This window comes from Perca fluviatilis, chromosome 19 (genome assembly GCF_010015445.1).
Source record: "Perca fluviatilis chromosome 19, GENO_Pfluv_1.0, whole genome shotgun sequence".
Taxonomy (NCBI): Eukaryota; Metazoa; Chordata; class Actinopteri; order Perciformes; family Percidae; genus Perca; species Perca fluviatilis.
In genome coordinates this window covers 24375315-24398463 of record NC_053130.1, presented here as the reverse complement: position 1 = coordinate 24398463, position 23149 = coordinate 24375315, and the positions used below count along the sequence as shown (strand labels likewise).

The 23149-nt window shown below is 41.5% G+C and overlaps 1 protein-coding gene across 1 annotated transcript in view; it reads right to left on the bottom strand.

The window, feature by feature from the left end:
* Positions 1–23149, bottom strand: part of LOC120548495 (arginyl-tRNA--protein transferase 1) — a 58549-nt gene that overhangs the window by 28039 nt on the left and 7361 nt on the right. Inside the window, exons 4-9 of the mRNA XM_039784772.1 lie at positions 22962–23065; positions 22507–22752; positions 14517–14728; positions 11257–11385; positions 9642–9770; positions 3109–3172 (exon numbers count right to left, since the gene is read on the bottom strand). Coding sequence (XP_039640706.1) covers positions 3109–3172; positions 9642–9770; positions 11257–11385; positions 14517–14728; positions 22507–22752; positions 22962–23065 — 884 coding nt within the window. The remainder of the gene's footprint in view (positions 1–3108; positions 3173–9641; positions 9771–11256; positions 11386–14516; positions 14729–22506; positions 22753–22961; positions 23066–23149) is intronic.

The following is a 23149-nucleotide window of genomic DNA, read 5'->3' as shown; positions in this document are numbered from 1 at the left end:
TGTGTGAAATGAAAATGTCCTTCATTGCTACTGGTGATGTTATTCCTGTTATATCTTTCACAAACATTTCAAAAGGACATTATTGAGTGCGGCTGGAAAGTCAGTGAACCAGTTTGTGTCCCACAGGAGTCTGCTGGATTCTGCAGTGCACTGATGCCTTTTAAACATTCATGTATGTGTTTTATGCGTAACATAGATCAAAAGGTCCCAATTTTTCACAACCAGGGTGAGGTTTCATTCAATGTGATGAAAGTCCACACAGTGTCTGATCAAAGCAGCTGTTGGGAAAATTGTTTTCCAACAACAGAATGGACAAAGGCCTGGCTTGTGCTTAGAGAGTTTGGATGCGTCAGATATTAGCTGAAGAACAGACTTTGGAAATAGCTTTGAGTCTATTCCATTTCCTCACAACAATAGTGAATTACACAACATTTACACTTTCTTGTTTGCTTTTCAAGGGTTTTTTCCCCTGGTGTATTCATTTTCATGTGTTTTTGTTCATACTTTTCTTTATTTTCTCGTATTTATTTTAATATGCATTTATTAGGCCTTTTGATGTGGTTACCAATATTATTTTGAAGTAATACTAAAAACACACGTGGTTTCTTATTTAAATTGCGCTGGACATGTTTATGCAGTTAATTGAAGTTGATAAATAGTACATTCCGTCTTTTAATCGATTTCTTTTTTAAATTGCTTTTGGGATGAAATCAAATCAGTGGAGGATGAGTGTTTACCATGGTACTACTTGTTCTTTTATCTCAACATTAACTCGGTGAAAAATCTGCTGCACTGAGTTGTGGGGCTTACTGCAGCAACGATGCTGTTGTGATTCTGGCACTGACCAACAACAGATGTTCAACTCACACATTTCAAACTCTCGCTCTCCTTCTTTCCCTCACAAATGTGCATCCACACACAACCGCAAACGTACACAGGGCAAGTCCTGCAAGCAGGCTGCATTACTGCACCATTATTGTCAGCATGCAAATATATGTGTGTGTCCTATGCTGTAAAGTAAAATTCACAGAACTGTTCTGTTGTATTACAGTAGATTCAGCTGGTGGACCTTTCTGTTTTTGGCGTACAGCTGAGGCATGTACAGTGGGGTCTGTGTGTTCACTGTTATGGTATGTCAGCTGGTGCATAGCCTGCTGATGTGTTTCCTTACATGAAAATTCACATTCTCTTCCTCTAATGGAAAGAGCGTACAAATCACAGATAGACAGAGAGAAAGCTTGAGAGCTGGGGCCATAAAAAACGTAGTGACTAATTGGCCAACACCACTGTTAATGAGTGTTTGCCCCTTGGTTAGACACATTAGGAGGCCGTAAAGAAAAATAAACAGAAACAGAGTGAGTGCACGAACCCCACACAGCCCATAAAACCCAGAGTTTCTCCAGCACATGCAACTTAGACCTCACCGAGGTCAAGTGCAGTGACAGACACCTGCATGACGGCTGCTCATCGCGTTTGCAGGTACTGATGTTCCACTGTTTATTAGACTGCACAAATGTGTTTACGTGTCTGTCTGCGTGTGTAAATGTAGTCTTTTTTTTCTTTTTTTTCTTTATTTATTTTTAAACAGAGGAATCAGGGACAGCTGATGTTAATTACCTCAGAGATTCAGCACGAATCCTCTGCAATTATTTCGGTGAAATGGAACACAGCAACAAACAAACAAGTCAGGCAACCTGGGCCCTAATTAGCTGCAGTTGGATTTGTAAGTATGCAGTTTGCATACATTTGTATAAATGCAGGCTTACATGTGAGCTGATGAACCACACAGTGTGCAGATCCATGTGGTGAGTGTCTGTGTGTGTGTTTTAATAGCACTCTGATTGGAGACAGATGGAGCCCGACACGCAGAGGTAGCGCAGAAAGCCACGCATAATCACTCTGAAATGGAGAGCATTTGGAGAGAGACAGGAGAAGACAGGGAGGGAGATCAGAGAAAGAAATAAAAACAAGTTGGGCGAGAGGAGGCCAAACGAATGGAGACGGCCTCCTGACCCAGTCTGAGAGGAGGGGACGGTGAATGCAGGAAGATATGCGAGGCAGTGTGCAACAGGACGTTGAGTGTATGTGTGCGGAGCTGTGTAATTCAGTGTGCCTGGCCACCAGCCTTGACGAGGTGATAAAAGCTTGTTTCCTATAAACACTAATGATGTTCATTAGTGAAGACCTGAGGGGGCCCACGGGGCAACACCGAGTGACTGTTTTTGCGTGTCTCTGTGTCAGTTTGTGTGTGTGTGTGTGTGTGTGCTCATGGCCCTCAATCCTATTAAAGTGGCTGTTATAAGTGCCCATCCTGGGTCTAATTGCTGGTGTAATTGTCCTGACCCAACAGGTCCACTGGTGTTTCTGAAGGCTGCACCTCACCAGGCCTGCCAAGTGCTCGCTTAGTGATGCCTCGCTGCAACTACTTGTCACTCAGTGACCACAGAGAATACCACAGCGTAACAGTGAATCCTCTTCCAGATGCTATCACTATCCTTCATATTATAACCATCTACAAAACTAAACCAGTTAATGGATTGTGAGCAATATTGTATTAATTAATGTACCAGGAGCTGATACAGAACTTCCCATGGTGCCTAAATAATTACTTCTTTTAGCTAACTAGGCCGACAGCCATCTGTTAGGTCCCAAAGTGATGCCCACGAAGCTGCCTCATCAGCCTGTAATCTGTACCACACCACATGAAGTGAAGAGCAGTGGTATGTCCCATTCGTTGAAGGCCACAGGAAAGGACGCAATCTGGATGCCACATTTCACGGTTTTCCTCCCTCAACACCCCCTTTCACTTAGACATGGCTAAATTAAAACCCCTCCAATATGAAACAAAACACCCCCCCCCTTCAATCCAGCTGGAGGGCTCTTAGAGAGAGAGAGAGAGCGCGCAAAGGTGGTTGGCTATGTACGTACTGGACGAGGGGAACTAATGTACATTTATCCAGTTTTGAGTGCGTTTGTTGAAGAACTAAATACTGAAACTGGACATTTTTCATATCATCTCCATGACAGTAATTTCCCCTGGAGGATATTTTCTTGGTCGTTAAATTGTCACAGGTAACACATATGGATGAATAGAGACATTAAAAACTTAAACTGTCAACAGCCCAAAGGAAATACATACCTCTAGTGGTGAATCACAGAGAAATCTCCGGAACTGTGGAGGGAGGCGGGAGGGGGAGAAACAGAGAGAAAAACAGTTAGTTCTCTGGGTCACCAACTCTTTTGAAAAGGCTTAAATGAAAACCATACATGTCTCCACTTCTGTCCTATACAGTTTATCCCTTCCTGTGTTCTCCTCAGGTGTCACATATCAAATGCAGCCAAAGGAGCATTGTGTATTTACACAAATGAAAACATTTAGCCTATCAACTGAAACTCACAGTCCAGGGCCGACATAGTGACAGCTTAAATAATCAGCGTTGCCGTCAAAATAGCCTACCCCAGAACTCGCTTTTGAAATGCGCATGAGATGTCGATTACTGGGGGACTTTACGTCTGTGGAAACATGAAATCTTTCTTCCATGCTCTCTACTATTTCCTGCGCTCCTTCTTTTTTAGCGCAAGGGTTGAGAGCAGTGTGTTTACAGACAAGCTGACCCGAAGGAAGACAAACGTAGCAAGCTTTCAATGTTTAGGGCCAAAACCCCATTCTATAATGAGAGCCAGCACTGCCACAGTGGAGCAGTGATGGACAGCTTTTGGTTTACTGTCTGTCTCAGCCTTACGCACCACACGCCGCAGTTTCAAGTTCATATTTCACAAGGAAATGCTACAATCCAGCAGTGATATTTAACTTTGGTTCCACCGTCTGATGAGCAGGACAGCAGTCTAGAATAGAACCAACGTATCATAAACATAGGATAGAGAAGTTCCAGAGACTTTTTTTGGTCTTGTTTTCCCTCATTCAAACATTTCAGACTCTAGGCTTACTAGCTTCTCTGATTTAATTTCTGTCAAGACTGCTAGTATTTGGAATATACTCTCATAGAGTAAATAAATGAATGAATCCAAGTTATCCTGTACATACAGCAGCTCTGTACATACTAGGAAGAACAGCTGTCTGTTTTTTTGTTTTTTTTTATTAAATAAAACTAATATGCTATAAATTACTGGAAATTTCCCCCACCCACACCCGTTCCTGTGATCACATCACTCCCGTCATTCAGAACCTCTACTGGCTCCAGTTTAAAGTCCTCCTAACCCACAAAGCCCTCCATAACCAGGCTCCTTCCTAACCTCACAGAGCTGCTCCACCGCCACAATCCCCCCCCACCGTAACCTCCGCTCCTCTGACACAAACCTCCTCTCCCCACCACTCAAGACCATGCACCGTACCTACACATCCATGACTGTACTGACCTGGACACATTCAAAACACTAATCAAGACACACCTCTTCAGATTAGCTTTCCACATACAATAGTCTTACATTCCTCACCTGATAGTTGTTGTACTTGTTGTGATAGCTGTACTGGTTTTATTGCTTTTAATTTGCTTGTTTTATGTGTTGGTTTTATTGCTTATCTGTTTTTAATGTGCTATATGTGCTGGTTTTACTGTAAAGTGTCTGAGTACCATGCAAAGTGCTATATAAATAAAATGTATTATTATTATTATTATTATTTATTATAAGCAGACCAGCATTTTCTGTCTGTGTGTCTGTGTATACACAGCATTACAGCTTGTAATAGCATTGACTGCTGAAGGCATGGTTCACCTGGGTGGGACAGTCCTGGCTTAGGAGCAACTGAAAATCCAGCCAGTATACTGAACTCATCCAAAGTGTGTGTTTCTCCGTTTGTCTGCCACAGCTGATGTGGGTGTTGACGACACTAACGCAGTGTTCACCAATACTGGGGGATGTTTTGGCAGAGAAAGAGCTACGAATGATGCGCTGTCCTCTGTCATTTCCATTTTACCTTTGCCTGAAGCAAACTTGAACTAGCTTTCAAACTCGCCCACTTGAGTTGGATTCTAGACATAAAAATGACTAGATGCACAAAAAATTATTGAAGTTTCAGTCAGAAAAATAAGTGAAAAATAGGAGGATGGAACAAGAAGATTTTTTTTTTTTTTTAAATGCATGCACTTCTTTCTGAGAGGTATGGTTGTGAGATATAAAAAGTCTCAAACTGTGCACCCCGCAGATGTTGAATACTTCAGCAAGATGCAACACCCTGCCTTACCCTCGACTCAAACTCACACCAGGACGTAAAGTAGGACGGGGGATGGACAGAATCCTCAGACACAGAACAATATGTTAAAAAATGTCATTTTAACTTTACATTCTCCTGCTAAAGGCAATTAGGGCCAAGTGTAATGCAAAAATATTGACATGCAATTACTGCAAAAGTCCTTGTGCCTACATCTATCCCAGAGAGAATATGTATTTAGCAGTATTAAAATAAGTGCGACTCACTGCATGCAATTATACTTTCCATACTCTTTTAATTCAAATCCATTGAAATTCTATACACCTGCTAAACAGAAGGGTATAAATGACCAATGTGGAAATCGTAGTGGCTACATCTGATCTGTTTATTTGATAATGATCTTTGCTCATGCAAAACCATGCTCATCAAGCTCCCCATCTGTGTAACCATGCCAGTAAAGTAATTTTCCTCTTCTAACTTTGCAGTGACTACTGCTCTCCCAAATTACCAACAGCAAAGCCTCCCAATGTGCAATACTGCTGGAGGGCACAAATAAAACTTTTGTTCAAACCTAAAAGAAAGAAAAAAAATGGTTTACCAACAGAACAGCTGCAGTTATTAGATGACATCATTTATGCAGGCTATGCTACGACACTGACTGCTGTGTGTGTGTGTGTGTGTGTGCGCGTGTGCGTGTGTGTGTGCGCGCGTGCGTATCTCCAATTGACCTTGTAGAAAAATGCTGAATTGTGAAAATTGGGACATTCGAGCATGTTAATGTATGCAAGTGCATATACTTGCATGTTTGTGTAATGGTAAGCTCCAAGCACCTCCCTTCCTCAGTCCTTCCTCCTCCTCCTTTATCAGGGGGCTGATGGGTAATCATACCAAGAGGAAGAAACAGGGGAGCACGGCAGCTTTCCACTGCTGCCTCAACCCTGCTTGGCTGGGTGAGGCCGCTCTCCTGGAGCCTGGCAGGGTTGACCCTTCTCTAGCCACTGACAGACCGAAATACCACACGACCCTGCCAGGCTGACACTAACACACAAACGGACAAAACTAATTAACACACACACACACACAGACTCTGCAGGGAATAGACTAGTCTAACGTGTAGGTACAGTCACTCGGGCATTAAGACAGCAAGGGAACAAACGTGAATACTATCTCTCTGTATCTCTAATACAACAACACATATGCCTGTAAACGGAGCAATTCCCAGAGTGCCTTCTGGAACGTTCTCTTTTACAACACATGGAGTCCATCACTTCCTCTCTAACTCTCCCTTTCCTATAGTAAACACTCATCTGTGTAAGATTAGAGGGGCAAGCAGCCGTACACACACGCACACACGCACACGCTGACTAGATCATTGTTTGTTTCAGTGTGCAGCACAGGAGCTTCAGGAACCAAGCTGCAATGTACAGATCGATGGGTTAATATAAACTAAACACTATGAGCTCTTATGTCATAAGAGGTACGCTGCTTAGAGAAGGTTTTATTGAATCTCTCATTATTGTGCATAAACAGCTCTAAGCTGATCTGAGCCAAAAGTTATTTTCCTCACTCATTTCTTCCATTTTTACTGACAAATTCTATTGCCATTTCTCAGCTTTTTCCATATACTTTTTTTTTTTCTTCTTCATGTGTCTTGGTTAAGGTCCGGGCCATCAAGAAGAGTAAATACAGATTAAACAGGATTTGTTTTCCTCAAAATGAAAGCCACATGTGCAGGAACTCAGAGTCACGGCTCAGCAAAACAGTTAAGACCAGTAAGTGTGAGTAAGAGTGTGTGCATGTGTGTGTGTGTGTGTGTGTGTGTGTGTGTGTGTGTATGCGTGTGTCTAAATAATTGCAAGTTTGTGCTTTAAGTCTGTCAGGAAACCATGATTGGATGTGGAAGGAATAATGTCTGGCTCCCTTCCAGTCATGGTATGACAGGAAATGCATACATCCTTAAACAAACAAAGCCATTCCCCTCCAGGACATCATACTGTCTAATGGTAGCACAATTTTGGCAGGGTAATTGAACTTGCACACCACACACACACACACACACATACACACACAAAATCTCTCCAATCGCCTGGCTCTGAGCCAGACGGTATTCTACATTGCGTCCTTAGGTAATACTTTAATGGATTAATAAATACCTCCACAAATACTAAGTGACTCAACTTCCAAGGTAGCAGAAGCAGGCATAGAGTGGCATGGCAGCAAAATGTGCCATTCCCACATCAACAATGTGTTTCCCATTTCTTTACGATTGCCACATAATAAGGGGCTGTGAGCTTCTGGGAAGAGGACAGGCGAGTTAACTAGGAGCTTGATGGGCAAGAAAATAAAATCAGTAGCGTTTAGTATTGTGGACTCAGGAGTGGTTGTCACAGTAGCGAGTCCAACTAAGGGGAATTTAATAAAGTTAGAGGTTTCGAGTGGGAACAATTAGGGATGTCCATGTGCAAACGAACTGCAGCGGGACAAGACAAACCAAGGAGAGGACAGCATGGCATCCCCAGTTCTGGTAGTAATGTTACAACAGAAGGTTTTTTTTGTTTGTTTTTTTTACAAGGCCAATATCAGGAGGATGTTTATCTTTGTCAGAATCTGACCAGTGTCAACCTCTAGAATATTTCCATGTAGCACAATTTTTTTTTAATGTATGAATTGTACATATTATCATCTGAATATATTGTGTTGTTACAATCTAGAGTCCAGGCACTTCTCTATGCCATTCCCTACGGTAGAGATGCCAAGGTGAATTACAACGAATGGTCTTTAAGAGTAATCAACCCAACCTTAATTCACTCTGTGCTTTGACACTACGATAAATTCAGTCATTATCCAACCCAGAAAGTCCATCCATAAAAACAAAAGGAACTTTATTTTTTGGCAACCCAACTGACAGCAAAGATGTTTGCGCACATCCACACCTTTTAATATTTTTATTTTATTATTAAAGTTATTCCTCTAGTTCTTGTACCCATCCGATCCCAGTGCGGTTATAAACCTGAGCTGAAGTGCTCACAAACACGCACAAACACACGTTCCCTTTAATAGAGCTAGTGTTATGGCACTAGGAAAGAATCTGCCAGTTTGCCCAATCTGACAGCTTTTATTATTTATTAATTACCTTACTTTTACAAGCTGGAGAATTCAGTAATTTACTGAGGCCTGCTGGCAGGAGGGTGGAGGAGGTTGTTTTTCCAGCCCTGAGGGACAAAAGGCCCTGTCAGGTTAGTGAGAATGTCCAGCACTTCTGCATCCTGACTAGACTTCATTTTCTCCTCTTTTATTCATATATAAAGTGGAGAAATGGAGGTGTGCGCATATTTCATAGTATTTTTATTGTGCATTATAAATTCATTTTTAAAACTTTATGAATCTTTACTTGGTTATTGTTTCCCATTACCATTCATTACTTCTCATTCACTGCATAAACTAGTGACATTTAAAGTTACAGCTTACAAATTCAAAGAATAACATGCAGAGACGTGTTTATAATAATTATTTTTAAAAGACTAAAGGATGGGGCGCATTGGTAGTTCACCTGGTTGAGCGTGTGCCTCATGTACCAAGGCTCATTCGTTGCCGCAGCGGCCCGGGTTCAATTCCAACCCGCGGCCCGCTTGCTGCATGTCTTCCCCCCTCTTTTATTGGCAAGAATCTGGCGATACGATACGTATCACGATCCATGGGTCACGATTTAATATATTGCAATATATTCCGATACTGTGCGTAAGGTGATATATTGGGATTTTTTTTTAAAGTATAATTTTAGAAAAACTAATATTTAAAAAAAGACATGATGTTCATAAAAGTCAAAGAAGTTTACTTTAGGTAAACAATTCAGTACACAGAAAATCAAATGTTTATATGCTAAAGTAGGCCAAAGTTCAGCCATAGCTACGTTGTTAGCTTCTAGCAAAAAGTCAGGCACTGCTAGACACTGCTAGGCAAGGACACTAGTGGTGCGTCTCAGCATAGCACAACATAAACATGAACCACTGTCTTACATGAATATTTTTGAACGTTTTAAAACAAAACAAAAAAAAAAAATCAATATTGCCTTTTTGAAAATTGATACAGTATTGCAAAATAAGATATCGTGATACTCAAGTGTATCGATTTTTTGTTACACCCCTAATCTTTAACAAAAGAAGTTTATTTTCAAAATGTGCCACAACTAGGGATTACTTTTAGTATCAATTCATCTGTCAGTTACTTTAACAATTACTCGTTTAGATTATTCACTTGGTCTACAAATTCCCAGAAAATACTGAAAAAAAGTGAAAAATGCTCATTGCTGCATTAAAATGTGCTTTTTATTATTGTTATTATTCAACAGTCCAAAACAATAAAAAAAAAAAACTTAAATTAAAACCATATAAAATAGTAAAGCAGTAAGAATATGGAACAAGCATGTGCAGTAGTTCCCTACAGTATGTGCGGAATAATAATCATGCAGTACCTCGCTCTCACTACATTCGCTGGGGTCATCACCATGAATGGCCATCTGGTAGCGGGCGTACAGCGCCACCGACTGCTGATAGGACGCTGTGAATTGAGGGTCCTCAAAGTTGACCGGCACTAGCCTCACCTTCAAGCACAGGGTGTGGAGGGAAAGGAGCAATAAGGTGGAGGGAGGTTTTATAAGGGTTGACAATGAATACAAGGACGGTGGGTTGATAATTAAAAGAAAGAAAAAAGGAAGCATGGGTGCTTTGGAGGAATTGACAGTGCAAGATTCAACAAAAGAGGTTTTAAACAGTGTTATCCAAGCGTTTTGGCATCTTAGGCTTCACATCAGTCTCCTAGTCCTCGAGGCCGGTCTGTTTGGAGTTTGTGACCTGATTTTGTGATTTATCAGATTTGTGTGCAAAAAGGACACACGAATGCAAGAAGACCATGGGATTCTAGGAGACTGAAAGTGTGTTTTTCTTTATTAATAAAATGACTTGAGGATGAGGCTAGTGCACCACGTAGCTTTTATCACAGATCGCACGGAGAGGGTTGGCAGTTCAAGATTCAACACAGCGTCAGTGCGTGTAAGGTCCGGACGGAGCGGCAGGAAATCCAAAATTGTGTATCATCTCAGCTAGACGCAGACTCGTCCAACACTACAGACTCCTCTCAAACAGGTAAACAAGGCTGCACAAAACAGACTGCACGCACAAAGACAATTAAGATCTCATCATCACTGCTTAATCCTCAAACTCAAATGCAATTCCAGTTTAGACACATGGAACTATGGCGCGAGTGGGGTGATGGGGGCGGGGGGGGCGCTGTCAAGGTAAATGTGTCAAGGTCGTGAGAGTTCAGCTGACAAACTGCCCCCCCCAAAAACTGAAACAGCTCACGACTAATGACCTGGCTGGCCAACCGAGGGCCAACTCAGACACCTGGAGAAACACTGCTCTCAACCACGGCCGTATGGAAACATTTTCCCCTCCATTTCCTCTCCCTTTGACTCTCGCTCTTATACACACTCACTGTCTTTAATACTAACACGTTAATTCACTTTCTTTCTTTTTTTCTCATTCACAGACATTTTTGGTTTTTTTGTTGTCCAATATTTCAACTGCCTTTTGTTTGATGTTGCCAAGTTTAAGCTCAAATTATTTATTAATTACAATCTAGTTTCAGACTTCTACAGTTTAAAGATATCTGCAGTACAGTCCTGACTTTAAACTGTGAAATGACTCAAAACATGTAAATTATACCCATTACATATTTAAAAGTACAAACTTAATAATAATAATAATAATAATAATAATAATAATAATAATAATAATAATAATAATAATTCGACAAAAACTTCTACCTGTGTTGCATTTGTTTAAAATATGAAATCACATCCAGGACTTAAAATAAATAAATTATTGAAGCAATGATACATTTTAGTCCATTATATGATATAAAACCATAAAAAGGACCATAATAACATATTCATAAGAGATTAGGGCAAGATGAAATCCTTTTGATGCCTCTGTACGAACCCAAACTTGTGGACCCTCTCCCTCCCTCCCTCCCTCCCTCCCTGGGTACCCCTTGAGCAGGTCGACCTATGCCCCCCACCCTCTGACCTGGCTCTCGGAGGGTTTGTCAGGAGGGTCCTTGTGAATGGCCATCTGGTAGAGTTTGTACACCTGGTAGGAGGCATCGAACGAGGCTTTGAACTGCGGGCTAGGGGGATTGGAGCGCACTAGCCTCACCTTCAAAAAGAATACGGGCAGACAAAGGTTAACATCAAAATGGAAGAGAAAAAAAAAAAAGGTACTGCATATTAACAAAAGTGGTGATTCAAATCCATAAAAAAAAAAGGAAGATATCGTCACGAATCAAAGAGAGAAGAAGTGAGAAAAGTGTGTGAAGGGGGAGGGAGAGAGAGAGAGAGAGAGAGAGAGAGAGAGAGAGAGAGAGAGAGAGAGAGAGAGAGAGAGAGAGAGAGACTGTCACAAACACACCCTCTCCTGGACAGGTGACACGCCTTTGAAGATTTTAAACCATTTTTAAAACAAAATGGAAACATTTCGAGTTCAATAAAAGGGATTGTTTTAACTAATAGCACCTGTTGGTCACCACAGCTGTATCTTTATGGGAAAACCAGAATACAAAGAGGGTGTGTTGTGTCCATCTCGACACAAAAACAACAGGGGTTACCCAAAATAACAAAAGAATCTAACATTCAACACATCATTTGTGGTAACAGAAAACATATAACTACTCGTAAAGGGCTCAAAAAGAAGAGATTATAATTAGTCTTTTTAACTTTCTATCAACTCTTCATATTGAGTATATGAGCCCATTTCCAGTGCCTCACCATGTCATCTGAGACTCAAGTTTAATTCTTGATCCTAATCATACCGAACAGAAATCAGAGTGTGCGGAGAGGTTTCAGATTAAGGTAAACTAATCATCTTTTAAAGAAGTATTTTTTTTTCCTTCTTTTGTTGCTCTTTGATATTTCTGTTACTGTTCTGTTGATGAGCTATCGTGTCTGGTCGAGCTAGAATGATAAAAGTGGGGATATAACGGCCACTATTAGCTAATAGCAGCATGAGAGAAATACCAAACTAGGTTTGAGATCATTTAGTTTTGTACACCAGGGAGCCCTGACAAGTTGATTTTTTTTCAATTGTAAAATGTCTCAGTCACTATGTATCTTAGGCACAATGTCTGTTGCGTTTGTCTTTACAAATAAATAAAGAATAGCATTAAGCTGATATCACTATCTGATTTTTTTAAACTCCCAAATCGCAATATCGGCCTCAGAAACCCAGGTTCGGTCGGGGTATAGGGTCTACTGAAATAATTAGGATGAGCTAGACACACTTTGAAACCAGTCCCAATTCAGACAACCTAGCCCAAGTAAGTAAGAAAGCATGCAAAAGTCGGCAAATACAAAAATTTATCCAAAAACACCAAAGATGCACACAAAATCGGATTCTTTTTGCATCGCTATAAATCAAGGTTAACTGGGAGAATAACGAGAAGCCTGTGATACACATAGATAACGTTCGGAAAGGAAAGGAAAACTGTCTGAGTGTTGCTTATGTCACACAAACTGAAAGAAGAATTCAACTTCTACATCCTCCGGCCCCGTTTAATTAACCGTCTCTTTGTTTTGAAGCTTTTTTTGGCCACAGAGGCCGTGCCATATGAATCCCCAGGACGGACAGGATGGAGGAATTGAACCTGGGGTTTGTTTGAGTTGGACCTAAGTGGGTTTCTCTCATATGACCACTTGGCATCAACATCCTTCATTTGGTCTCTAACAAGGACAATGCTGAAGTTCGGTCCTTTTTAATTTCGTTCTAAATCTACAGATATATTTTGATAGGCTGAAATCCTTCTGGTGAAACAACACTGCAGCAGATTGTGGACGGCATGGAAATGAAATTTTAGCAATTCTCATAACAGTCTTGAAATTTAACACCAACAGTCTGACACTTAATAAACGTGGCTTTTGTTTAACTTTAATTAAAATGAAAGATCATGGTTCATCAAAGCTTTATTGCAAGATATGTTGCTCTTAACCTGGATCTTCAAGACCTTGCAGAACGCCATTATAAAGTAATATAGTAAGAGGAAACAACTGATTGCATAACCACTGCATGTTAGGAGATTTAGAATGTAATGCTATAGTGTGGAGACAGTAGAGAAGATTCTTGAGGGGGAATAGTGGGTGAACAGTTCCACACTTTCCTGAGGTGCCTGAGGGGCTCTGGATCACGTTCTTACACTGACCCCTGGTGGTGACCACTGGAACTGCATTTAAAGCCAGGACCTGTACATACAGATTTACTGTATGTACAGTGCGTACGTACAGTAAATCTAAACTTGTCTACCCTGTCACTGTGATTTATCTCTTTGCTATGCATTTAAATTACACCAAAAGTAATAAGCTCCTCCAATGTCATAGATGCCAGATTCTACAGGGCAAGTGAGAAATGTTGACTGAAACAGATGTGTTTATGATGAAATTGAGCTGCTGCTACATTTAAATGATCTAAACATCTTTGGTCTCGTACTGGTGTGAAAACCTCTTAAAGCCTGCAGCTCACTCAACGGTACAGAAGCCCAAGACGCAGCATCAAATTCACTCAACTGCTTATGCCCTTTAGCTGCAAATCTGAGTATTCTAGCCACAAGTAATAAACAGTTAAATCGGTCAAATGGAGGCATCTCTTAATTATTTGACTTGGGAAACATATAATTAACCTTCCTTTACAAAGGATGGCCTCATGTCTACGCCCACTTAGTGAAATGGAAGGATAATTGTATGCAAACAAATGTATGAAATTGGAAAGAGCTGACTGGGAGGAGGTCTCAGGGGGTGTGTAGACAAGAGACAGACACTGCCTGGTTCATCACTGCATCTGGCTCAAATCTTGGTCAAGACCAAAAATGACGTTACTCTACCAACCTCAGCTTGAGGCCTTTGTTCTGCCCCATGCCAAAAGTTCATTTCCATGTCTTCTCGTACCGACTGAGCTGGGAGCTGTGGTTTTAATGTCATCAGCAGGGTAACGCGACCTAGTTTGTGTGGTGTGCCTGTCATATGGTTGAAAATTCGAACTGGGAGAGGGGTGGTTTTTCCACTCTGCTCTGGCCAGCTTCGCTCTCCGCACACATAAACACATGGTGAAGTCACTGGGGCTAGGGGAGAGAGCTCTATGAAACCAAATGTTCAAGCTAACTAAATCCAAACATTATGGAGACAAAGAGCTCAACCAAAAACACTTTTTCTTAATGACAGCTGGAAACATCACAATAGGCTGATGTTTATTCCAAGTTACATAAAAAGAGAAAAAGAAAGTACCTACTCTAGATTTCTGCTCACCTCAAGGCAATGCGAAGAGTTTTCAGGCAATGACTCATTGACGAAATCTTCCAGGGCTTTGGGTAGCTTGGGCTGGGCCGGAGCGGGTGGGGTAGGAGAGACAATAGAAGAGACCCCGTCAGCCTGTCTAATCTGCTCTTTCTGAAGACGTCGTTCCTTTCTCAAGTCTTTGGCCTTCCGACATGGCGGCCGGCCAGGATCAGCTCCCATCCCTGCACCCCAGAGAAAAGACAGAAGAGGGGGAGAACTGTAAATGCTTTCCAATGGTTAGGTTAGGTGGGGGTGCTGCGTAAAAACGGCAATCTTAAATCTATTTTCATGTGAAAGACATGGCATAGCATTTTCAAAGTATTTCCAGGTGAGAATATGGAAGAAAAAAAGAGGCAGTTATAAGAAATAATTGAATTAATCCGCTCTAAAATTCGGCCTTTAGAATGTGAATTAACAAGTAAGAAAGGTGGTAACTTCAAGCTGCTGGCATTGATGGGTCTCAAATTTGGGGCAGATTTTGTGAGCGTTAGACCATGTCTCCGATGGATTTTCCCCTGCCCCTCTGGGCAAATGGGCTGCATGTTTACTTTAGTGTATCCCCTGCCTAAGAAGCCAGTGTCAACAGAAAGGCCTATGGAAGTCATGTTCTAGTTTCCCTGCCTCAATAGTCTTTACATTACATCATTTCTCAGGAGGCTATAAAACTATATGATCTGTGTTTGCCCAAATGATTAGCAGCTAGCTAGTGTGTGTTTATATAAAAAAACAGAAGAAGCAAAAGACATAATGAATCCAAGGTTATTTTACTTCGAATACCTACAACGAAAAAAAGATAACAGATCTTGGTTAGCTGGTGTGGGCAGGTGAGGTTGTTACGAGCAGAACACACACAAAACACTTTCTCTGTTTTTTCTTCCTCAACAAGACTGACATGAACAATCTGAAGCAACTAAATGCTCAATGGGGTTTTAAGCCCCCAACGTTGACTTCAAGGCAGCGCTGCGACCGTCGACTTTGCTCAGTGGGGTTTTAAGCCCCCAACGTCGACTTCTAGGCAGTGCTGCGACCGTCGACTTCAAGGCACCTTAACCCTAACCATTGCCTAATCCTAGTGCCTTCCAGGAAGCGCTGCCTGGAAGCCGACGTTTAGGGGCTTAAACACCCAACTAAACAGGCACATGCAGGGGGCGAGGGGGGCGGAGGGTGCTTGAGCACCTGCCCCTTTGCCCCTTGATGCCCAAAGTGCCCTTTTGTCAAGGCAAAAAAATAAAATGTAATTAAAGGCCGTTGTGTGAAGAACTATTAGTAAATCAATGAATAATAATTTATTCATAAATAAAATTAACCACATGATGACCTTTCACCTGACGACCTCATCCAGACTGGGATGATTTACCGCACGCGCGTTTTTTAATATCGCACCAGAAGGAGAGGATCTTAAATACCGCGGGTGCTGGTAAGTGCTGTTCTCAGCGAAGCGGTGTGTTTGTAATGTTTACGGATTATTATTATTATTTTACAAGAACGACGTGAAGAGAGCATGGAGCTGTTGTTTATATTGCTGTGTGCGGGGGTTAAATTGGGCCGGGGCTCAGCTTGTCGCTGACCAAGCCCTGGAACCAGTTCTCACTGTCGCATCTCCTCCAGCGGCAGGGCTCCGAGCCGGCCACAGAGAGCCCCACTCAGCGCTGTGTGTGTGAGTGTGAGTGTGAGTGTGAGTGTGTTGTTAAGAGAGAGAATGGGTGAAGGAGGTTTGTGTGAGGTGGACCTGGTCACCACAGACCCAAATCTTCTCAGCTGTTGCTACTGTCATATGCTGCACTCTTCATGTAGCACATTTTGTTTGGCACGTTGTATGGGTCACTTCTTATATCATAACAAGGTAATACAATGTGTAATCAAGTGATGACTGATCAACAGTAATGTAAATGCTAAATGCCCCAATAGCCTACCTGTTGATACTACAACAATACGAAGTATAGGCTCTTAACCTTGCAGTTTTGCACGTATCATGTAAGACTCAATTTCTCCATTTCTTTGCACAAAACTCTCCACAAAGTGCCATTTGTGCGGTTTATTTATTCTTCCCAGGGGGGCATACCCCCGGACCCCCCTAGGGAGAGCCCCCCCACATAACAAATCCCAATTTAACCCCTGCTGATAAGGCATTAAATAAAACTATACTGTACTGTACTGTACGAAACGGGCCACGTTGATTTTGAATAATGACGATGTCCTAGACAGAGTTTACTATAACAGCTATTCTTTACTATTCTGTATAACAGAGAAGAAAAAGCCTTCAGATTGGGACCACTTAAGACACTTCAGTTTGTAATTCCAGAGTTATTAATAGGTGGAAACTTTTGACCTTAAAATGGTCTTTTCTATTCAGATTATTTTTCAAAACTGCATAACAACATTTGCTGCCGTATAAATACAGAAGCATCCGTATCGATACACGTATCAGAAAGGAATGCGTCACAATATATTGATGTATTGATATTTTGAGCACAGCCCTATTTAAAGCCTTGTTCCATGTGCCCCTTTTATACTTTGAGCGCCTGCCCCTCCAAAGGTCTCTGCACGGCCCTGCAACTAAATCTCTCCCTGTTTCCCTCTCTCTGTCCCCTTCCTCATCCTTCTGCTTCTCCTCCTCCTCCAGCACCACCACCACCTCCTGGGCTCTTGCCAAGCCCTGCAGCTCTCCGGGCATCCCATGTCAACAGTTTACACGCCCACATCCTGTTTGGAGCAATAAGGAAACGAGAGCCATTTCCTCCTTGTCCTATTGCCAGCCGCCGCCATCAGCTCACTTACTAACTTTCCCCTGTGTCGACGTAACAAGGAAGAGAGGGACGCCTGGTCCTGACAAGGGGAGAGGGAAACTCTGGCACTGGCCACGGTTCACTGGCAGCATGCAGCTTCAGCTGACACAAGCTACAGTTTTTCTACTGTAAGGTACAGCTTCTGTCCTGTGAATAATAAAAACACACCACAGCAGCAAGTTCATGCACTTTTGTTTTGGCTTATACTTCATGATGTATCTTAAAATCCTGACTTATACTTTTGAATGTACAAGGTGAACTAAAACATTGAGGATGACAACAACAACAGTTAAACATTCAAGTATAATATAACTACATTTCAATCCAGCTTTGACTTAAAAAAGGAACACGCCGACTTATTGAGACTTTAGCTTATTCACAGCGTGTACAAATAACAAGGTCACATGAGACCCAGCCATCTTCCAACCGTATACATACTGGGAACTATTCTCCACAGAAGGCGAAGCACTGCCACTTCTGCTACTTGGTCGCATGGATGTATTAAGAAAACTGGATACAGCGTTTGGCGGGAAGCCCCGTACATTCCAATGAGAGTGCGCTAAAGCGCATAAAGCAATCATGGAGCTCGGCTCTTCCGCGTTGACTGGCCCATGACGTCACCATGGACACGCACACTAGCAACAATTTGATTGTGTTGTCGTAGCAACCGGTAGCGACATGCTCATTCATGAGCTTCTCTCTCGTGTCTCTTAGAAGTATAGTATGTGGCGAAATCATGAACTCGCCGTTTCATTGTCTAAAATATTCACTAACGTTAAACATTGTGTTTTCGTTGTTCCAGATCGTTTACATGCTTATCTAAATAAAGGATGGATGTATTTAGACAACCGAGGAGATCTAACCATTATATCGTGCTACTAGCTAGCTACTAGCTAGTGCTAGCTATTAAGGTTAGCCTGCAGCTTCGTGAACAGAGCTTCCCTTAATAAATCCATGGCTTCATCGCTCATCCACGTTACAGGCTTTACAGCATACAGCCCTCGGATGTATCGTAAGATAAGTGTTAAACCCTAAACCCACATCGGCTCTTAGGGACATAAGATTAGAGCTGGGCGATATATCAATATTATATCGATATCGTGATATCGTCTTAGATTTTGGATATCGTAATATGGCAAGTGTTGTCTTTTCCTGGTTTTAAAGGCTGCGTTACATTAAAGTGATGTCATTTTCTGAACTTACCAGACTGTTGTAACTGTTCTATTATTTGCCTTTACCCACTTAGTCATTACTGATGATTATTTATCAAAAATCTCATTGTGTAAATATTTTGTGAAAGCACCAATAGTCAATATCGCTGCGGTATCGATATTGAGGTATTTGGTCAAAAATATCGTGATATTTGATTTTCTCCATATCGCCCGAGCCTAAATAAGATATTACGTTAACGTTAGCTACCTAACTAGCTCCATTATTTAGCTTGAACAATCATATGAGCGTGCGCAGTGCAGGGCGACATGTCCAGCGGGTCTGCTCGCGTCCATTATGCACATTCATCATGCCTAGTTTAATAACTTTGGATTCGGCTACTAGTAAATGTTAAAATTATAAAAAAAATGTGACGTTTTAAACAAGCACCCTTTAAGTGTTCGGGCTGGTAAGTTGATGTACCCCAAAAAAATGATCTGCTGAAATATAGAAGTTTCTTTTGCCTTGCAAAGTCTATGGGAAAAGTCTTTCTGGGCCAGAAGGGGTGCAGTTCCACCGTTACCCGCTAAGCCCATGGTTGCTTTAAGACATGGCGCCGTTCCTGGGGGCTTGCTTGGGCGGAGTGATTAGCGCAACACCTGGAAAGCACCGTTGTTACTCTCTGCTCCTCACCACGGGGCTTCTCAGGTGCTGCGAGCAAATCACTCCGCCCAAGTAGCAGAAGTAGCAGTGCTTCGTCTTCTGTGGAGAATAGTTCCCAGTTTGTATACAGTTAGAAAATGGCTGTGTCTCATGTGACCTTTTTTTGTACACGTTGTGACTATACAAATCAAAGTAATGTCAATGTAAATAGGAAAATGTTGGCGTTATTTTGTCAGTTATTGGGAGCGGTAGGCTAGTTGGAGCCGGTTACCTCCAGGATCTGTGCTAAGCGAGGCTAGCGGTGGGTGCGCCAGACGGAGATGAGAAGGGTATGTATGGACTTATCCAACTCTGGGGGATACGGTGAATAAACTGTTCCTTTAACTTTTGTATTTGTAACTGCTATGTTCTTGTTAACAATTTGTTTCACATTATCACACAAATTTAGTTACTAGATGGAGAATTACCTGGTCCTTGCATCATCTCAATTGTTGGCTGTATTGGTCTTTAAAAGTAAATGACAGGAAAGGAGGGAAGTATTTCTAAGCAAGCCTTCTGATATAAATATAAAACCATAATGGTTGTAAATGGTTTCCTCTATAAATACGACATGGTCAAGACAGACTGGTCACACAAACACATCAACCCTTATCCACCATCACTCTGTCCAGGTGCCTCTCTTCCCACGGATTGCACGCACGCATGCACGCAATTAAAAAAAGAGTTCAGCTTACATGTCAGTACCGACTAGCTGTACTTTTATTGCAACACACACACCACATTGATAAAATACTTAATTTCAAGAATACAAATACTTGTATGCAAGTTTCACTACTTGTGATTATCTAAAAAGCCGATCCTAGGACCGATTTTGCAAAACACAACACGTACTTCTGTATCTGTTTACCTCTGGCTTTGCATACGGTATACAGAAAATGGGGAGCCAATGTTTCCCAAGCTAGAACTGGAACCTGCCCAAAGCCATAAAGCACTCCAGTCATAAAACTAGAGGAAAGATATGTCCAGGTGTTTTCTGTTGGAGGTGAATAAGGGGGGAGTGGCAAACCACTGGGCCAACATAGTAAATCCTCCTTGCTTCCTCTTTGCTAGCCTCCTGAAAAGGCATATTATTTCTGACAGTCTGGGTAGGAATAGTGTGGTGCTGACACAGGTGTAAGAGCAGAAGGACACTGGCTCCGCTGTATGTTTATGTCTGCATCTGGATCAACCTTTGCCAACACCAAGCTTTCCAGCCAAAGTACAGCTTTCCAATGTACGTCCCTGCCTTTTGATTAATGAGCGTGGGGTCCTGCTCTCATTAGATGTTTGAGAGGGGGAAAAAGTGGTTGAGGTCTGAAACATGAGCAGTTGTTAGAAGTGCTGCTTCCTGTGTCTAATAGGGGTTTACTATCTCCCTTTACTCTGAGTGTTATTTATTCATTAGTGTGAGTTGGCTGTGAGAATATCCTGTACTGGAGAGTAAGGAGGCGAACATGACAGATAAGCCCAAACCAGACACACTCTTGAAAACAAAGAAGAAACACCAGACTCATTCACCAAGCTGCAGCACAGTGGAGTCTATTACAAGGTGAACAGTGACACACTCTGGCGAGCAATGGAGCTTCAGCTACAACACCGCAGTGGCACTCTTGCAAAGGATTGCGGTGAATTGTCATTAAAGCTACCGTCACTACTTTTAAAGTCCTCCCTACTGCAGTTTCAAAAATACCAGACATCCAAAAAAAACAATAATACAACACAAAACAACAGCAAACAGCTATTTGGTAGGTGCAACAGAACCACAGTAAAAGCAGATAACCAAACATGATTCCTGTGTAAATGCAGCTGCTGTAATGTCAATTTCACACGAAGGCTGCGTGAACCAGCATACATTTGGCTAGGGCTGAAACGATTCCTCGAATAACTCGAATAATTCGATTACAAAAAATCCTCAATGCAAAATGACTTGCCTCGAAGCTTCGTTAAATCAATGTTATCAACGTTGTATCGCTGACGGACGGTGTTTCCGCACGGAGCATTATTACTGTCGCACAGACGCGGCTCAGTCTGCTGCTGCCGACACTGTCTATGTGCCAGAGCGTAAATAGCGAGGGGCTAAGAGAAGAGACAGGCTGGAGAAAACAAAAGTTTGTCCAAAGTTTGGAATCAGTTCAAACGTAATTAAAACTAAAACTCTGTACAGCGGGTCTACTGCAAAATGGAACTAGCTTACCACGATAATAGTACGACGTCAGTGTTTTAGCATCTCAACAGAAAACATGGAGTCTAACTTAATCATCCATTCCACGAAGCGGACCCGACAAAAGTAAATAACAGTCGTATGGACGATGAAACTACACCAAACACAACAACTACCAAAAACAAAGACAAGAAAATAGGTAGTGGTGACCACGATCTGATCTAAAGAGCTGACGCGTTGACTATCCCTTCAGAAAAACAGCTGATTGTTGCGCATCTCTCTCTCTCGCTCTCACTATGGAGAAACAGCTGATCAACGATCTAATAGCATAAGTGTAACAAAGCTGTGTGACATTATAATCAAATATGTAAATGAAAATAGGTTGAGTATAACTAATATTTACATATAGGCCTACTGTATATACAGATCAGTCTCAGGTTGAAACTTGTAGTTCTGAAAGTTAAGTTGCACAACTTAATGTAATGTTTGTGTATTTTAATGTATGCCTTAGTTTGAGGTTGATATCATTTGAAAAAAAAAAAATCTTTAAAAACAATGTAATATGGCACTTAAATGCACTTAATGTTTAGTTTTTTGAGAGATGATATTGTAAGCAATGTAGGCAATACAAATGTTTTTCCGAAAATGTTGCTTTTTTTCACTAATTTTGGTTGTTTAAAAACGCAAAAAAAACATTATCCGATTAATCGATCGATAAAGTGCTAGATTAATCGATTATAAAAAGAATCGATAGCTGCAGCCCTACATTTGGCATGAGCTATCCGAGTTCATGAATTCATGTGGGGCTGCAACTAACAATTATCATTATCGATTAATGTGCCGATTTTTGAAAGAAAGAAAAAAAAAAACTGAAATGATTAAGTGATTATCAAAATAGTTGCCGATTCATTTTTTTCCCCATCAATTAAATCAGCTAATCGTTGCAGCTCTATGGTTCATGTTCTTTATGAAAACAAAGTTTGTTAAATAAGCTAAAAACACCTGAAGAGCTATCCTGGTAAAGGGAAATCACAGTAATGGGCAATGTGTTGTGCTTACATTATAAGTAACTAGTCATTTATCACTCTATTTTCAGTATCAGCAAGAACAACACTGATTGTTGATTGCTTGCAGCTATTTGAAAGTGAATCAGATTTCTCACCTGGTTTTGGAGCTGCGGCTGTTGTTCTCTCATCTGCGACAGACACCGGATCTTTTCTTGATGTTCCCAATGTTTCGGTAGCTACGGCATCCGCTACCGCTTTCTCAACTTCAGTGACGTCGGCACGCTCTGGTAGTTCCTTCTGAATGTCTGTGATAGCAGCACACTTAACTTCTGAGTGACAGACTTTACTCGGTTCCCGTGGACCTGCTTCTTCACACACCATTCCATTGTCCATTGGCTCCCCTGCAAGGCACACAATTGCGACAGTGTCAACACGGTTTTGAGTTTGTGCCCATCTCTTCCTGTAATTCCAACCATGCACTCTTATGCAGTCCAATAGTGTTGGTCGCTGACTGCTGTTTCTTCCAGTTTTTTCATATCAACTCAGAGAAGTTTATCAGACAATACACATGCATTAATAACTATTATACAAAAATAAAATATACTCTCACCATCATCCTCTCCTTTTGGCAACTCCCCTTTGGAAATGAATTTGCTTATCTTCTTCATGACTTTCTTGTGGGATTTGGAAGGCTGGAATTTCAGTGCATGACATCTTGACAGAGAGCACAAAAGGTAAAGGTTTGGTTAGAATAGGTGTATATATTTCTGCTGTTATACAAATATGTAATATTATCTA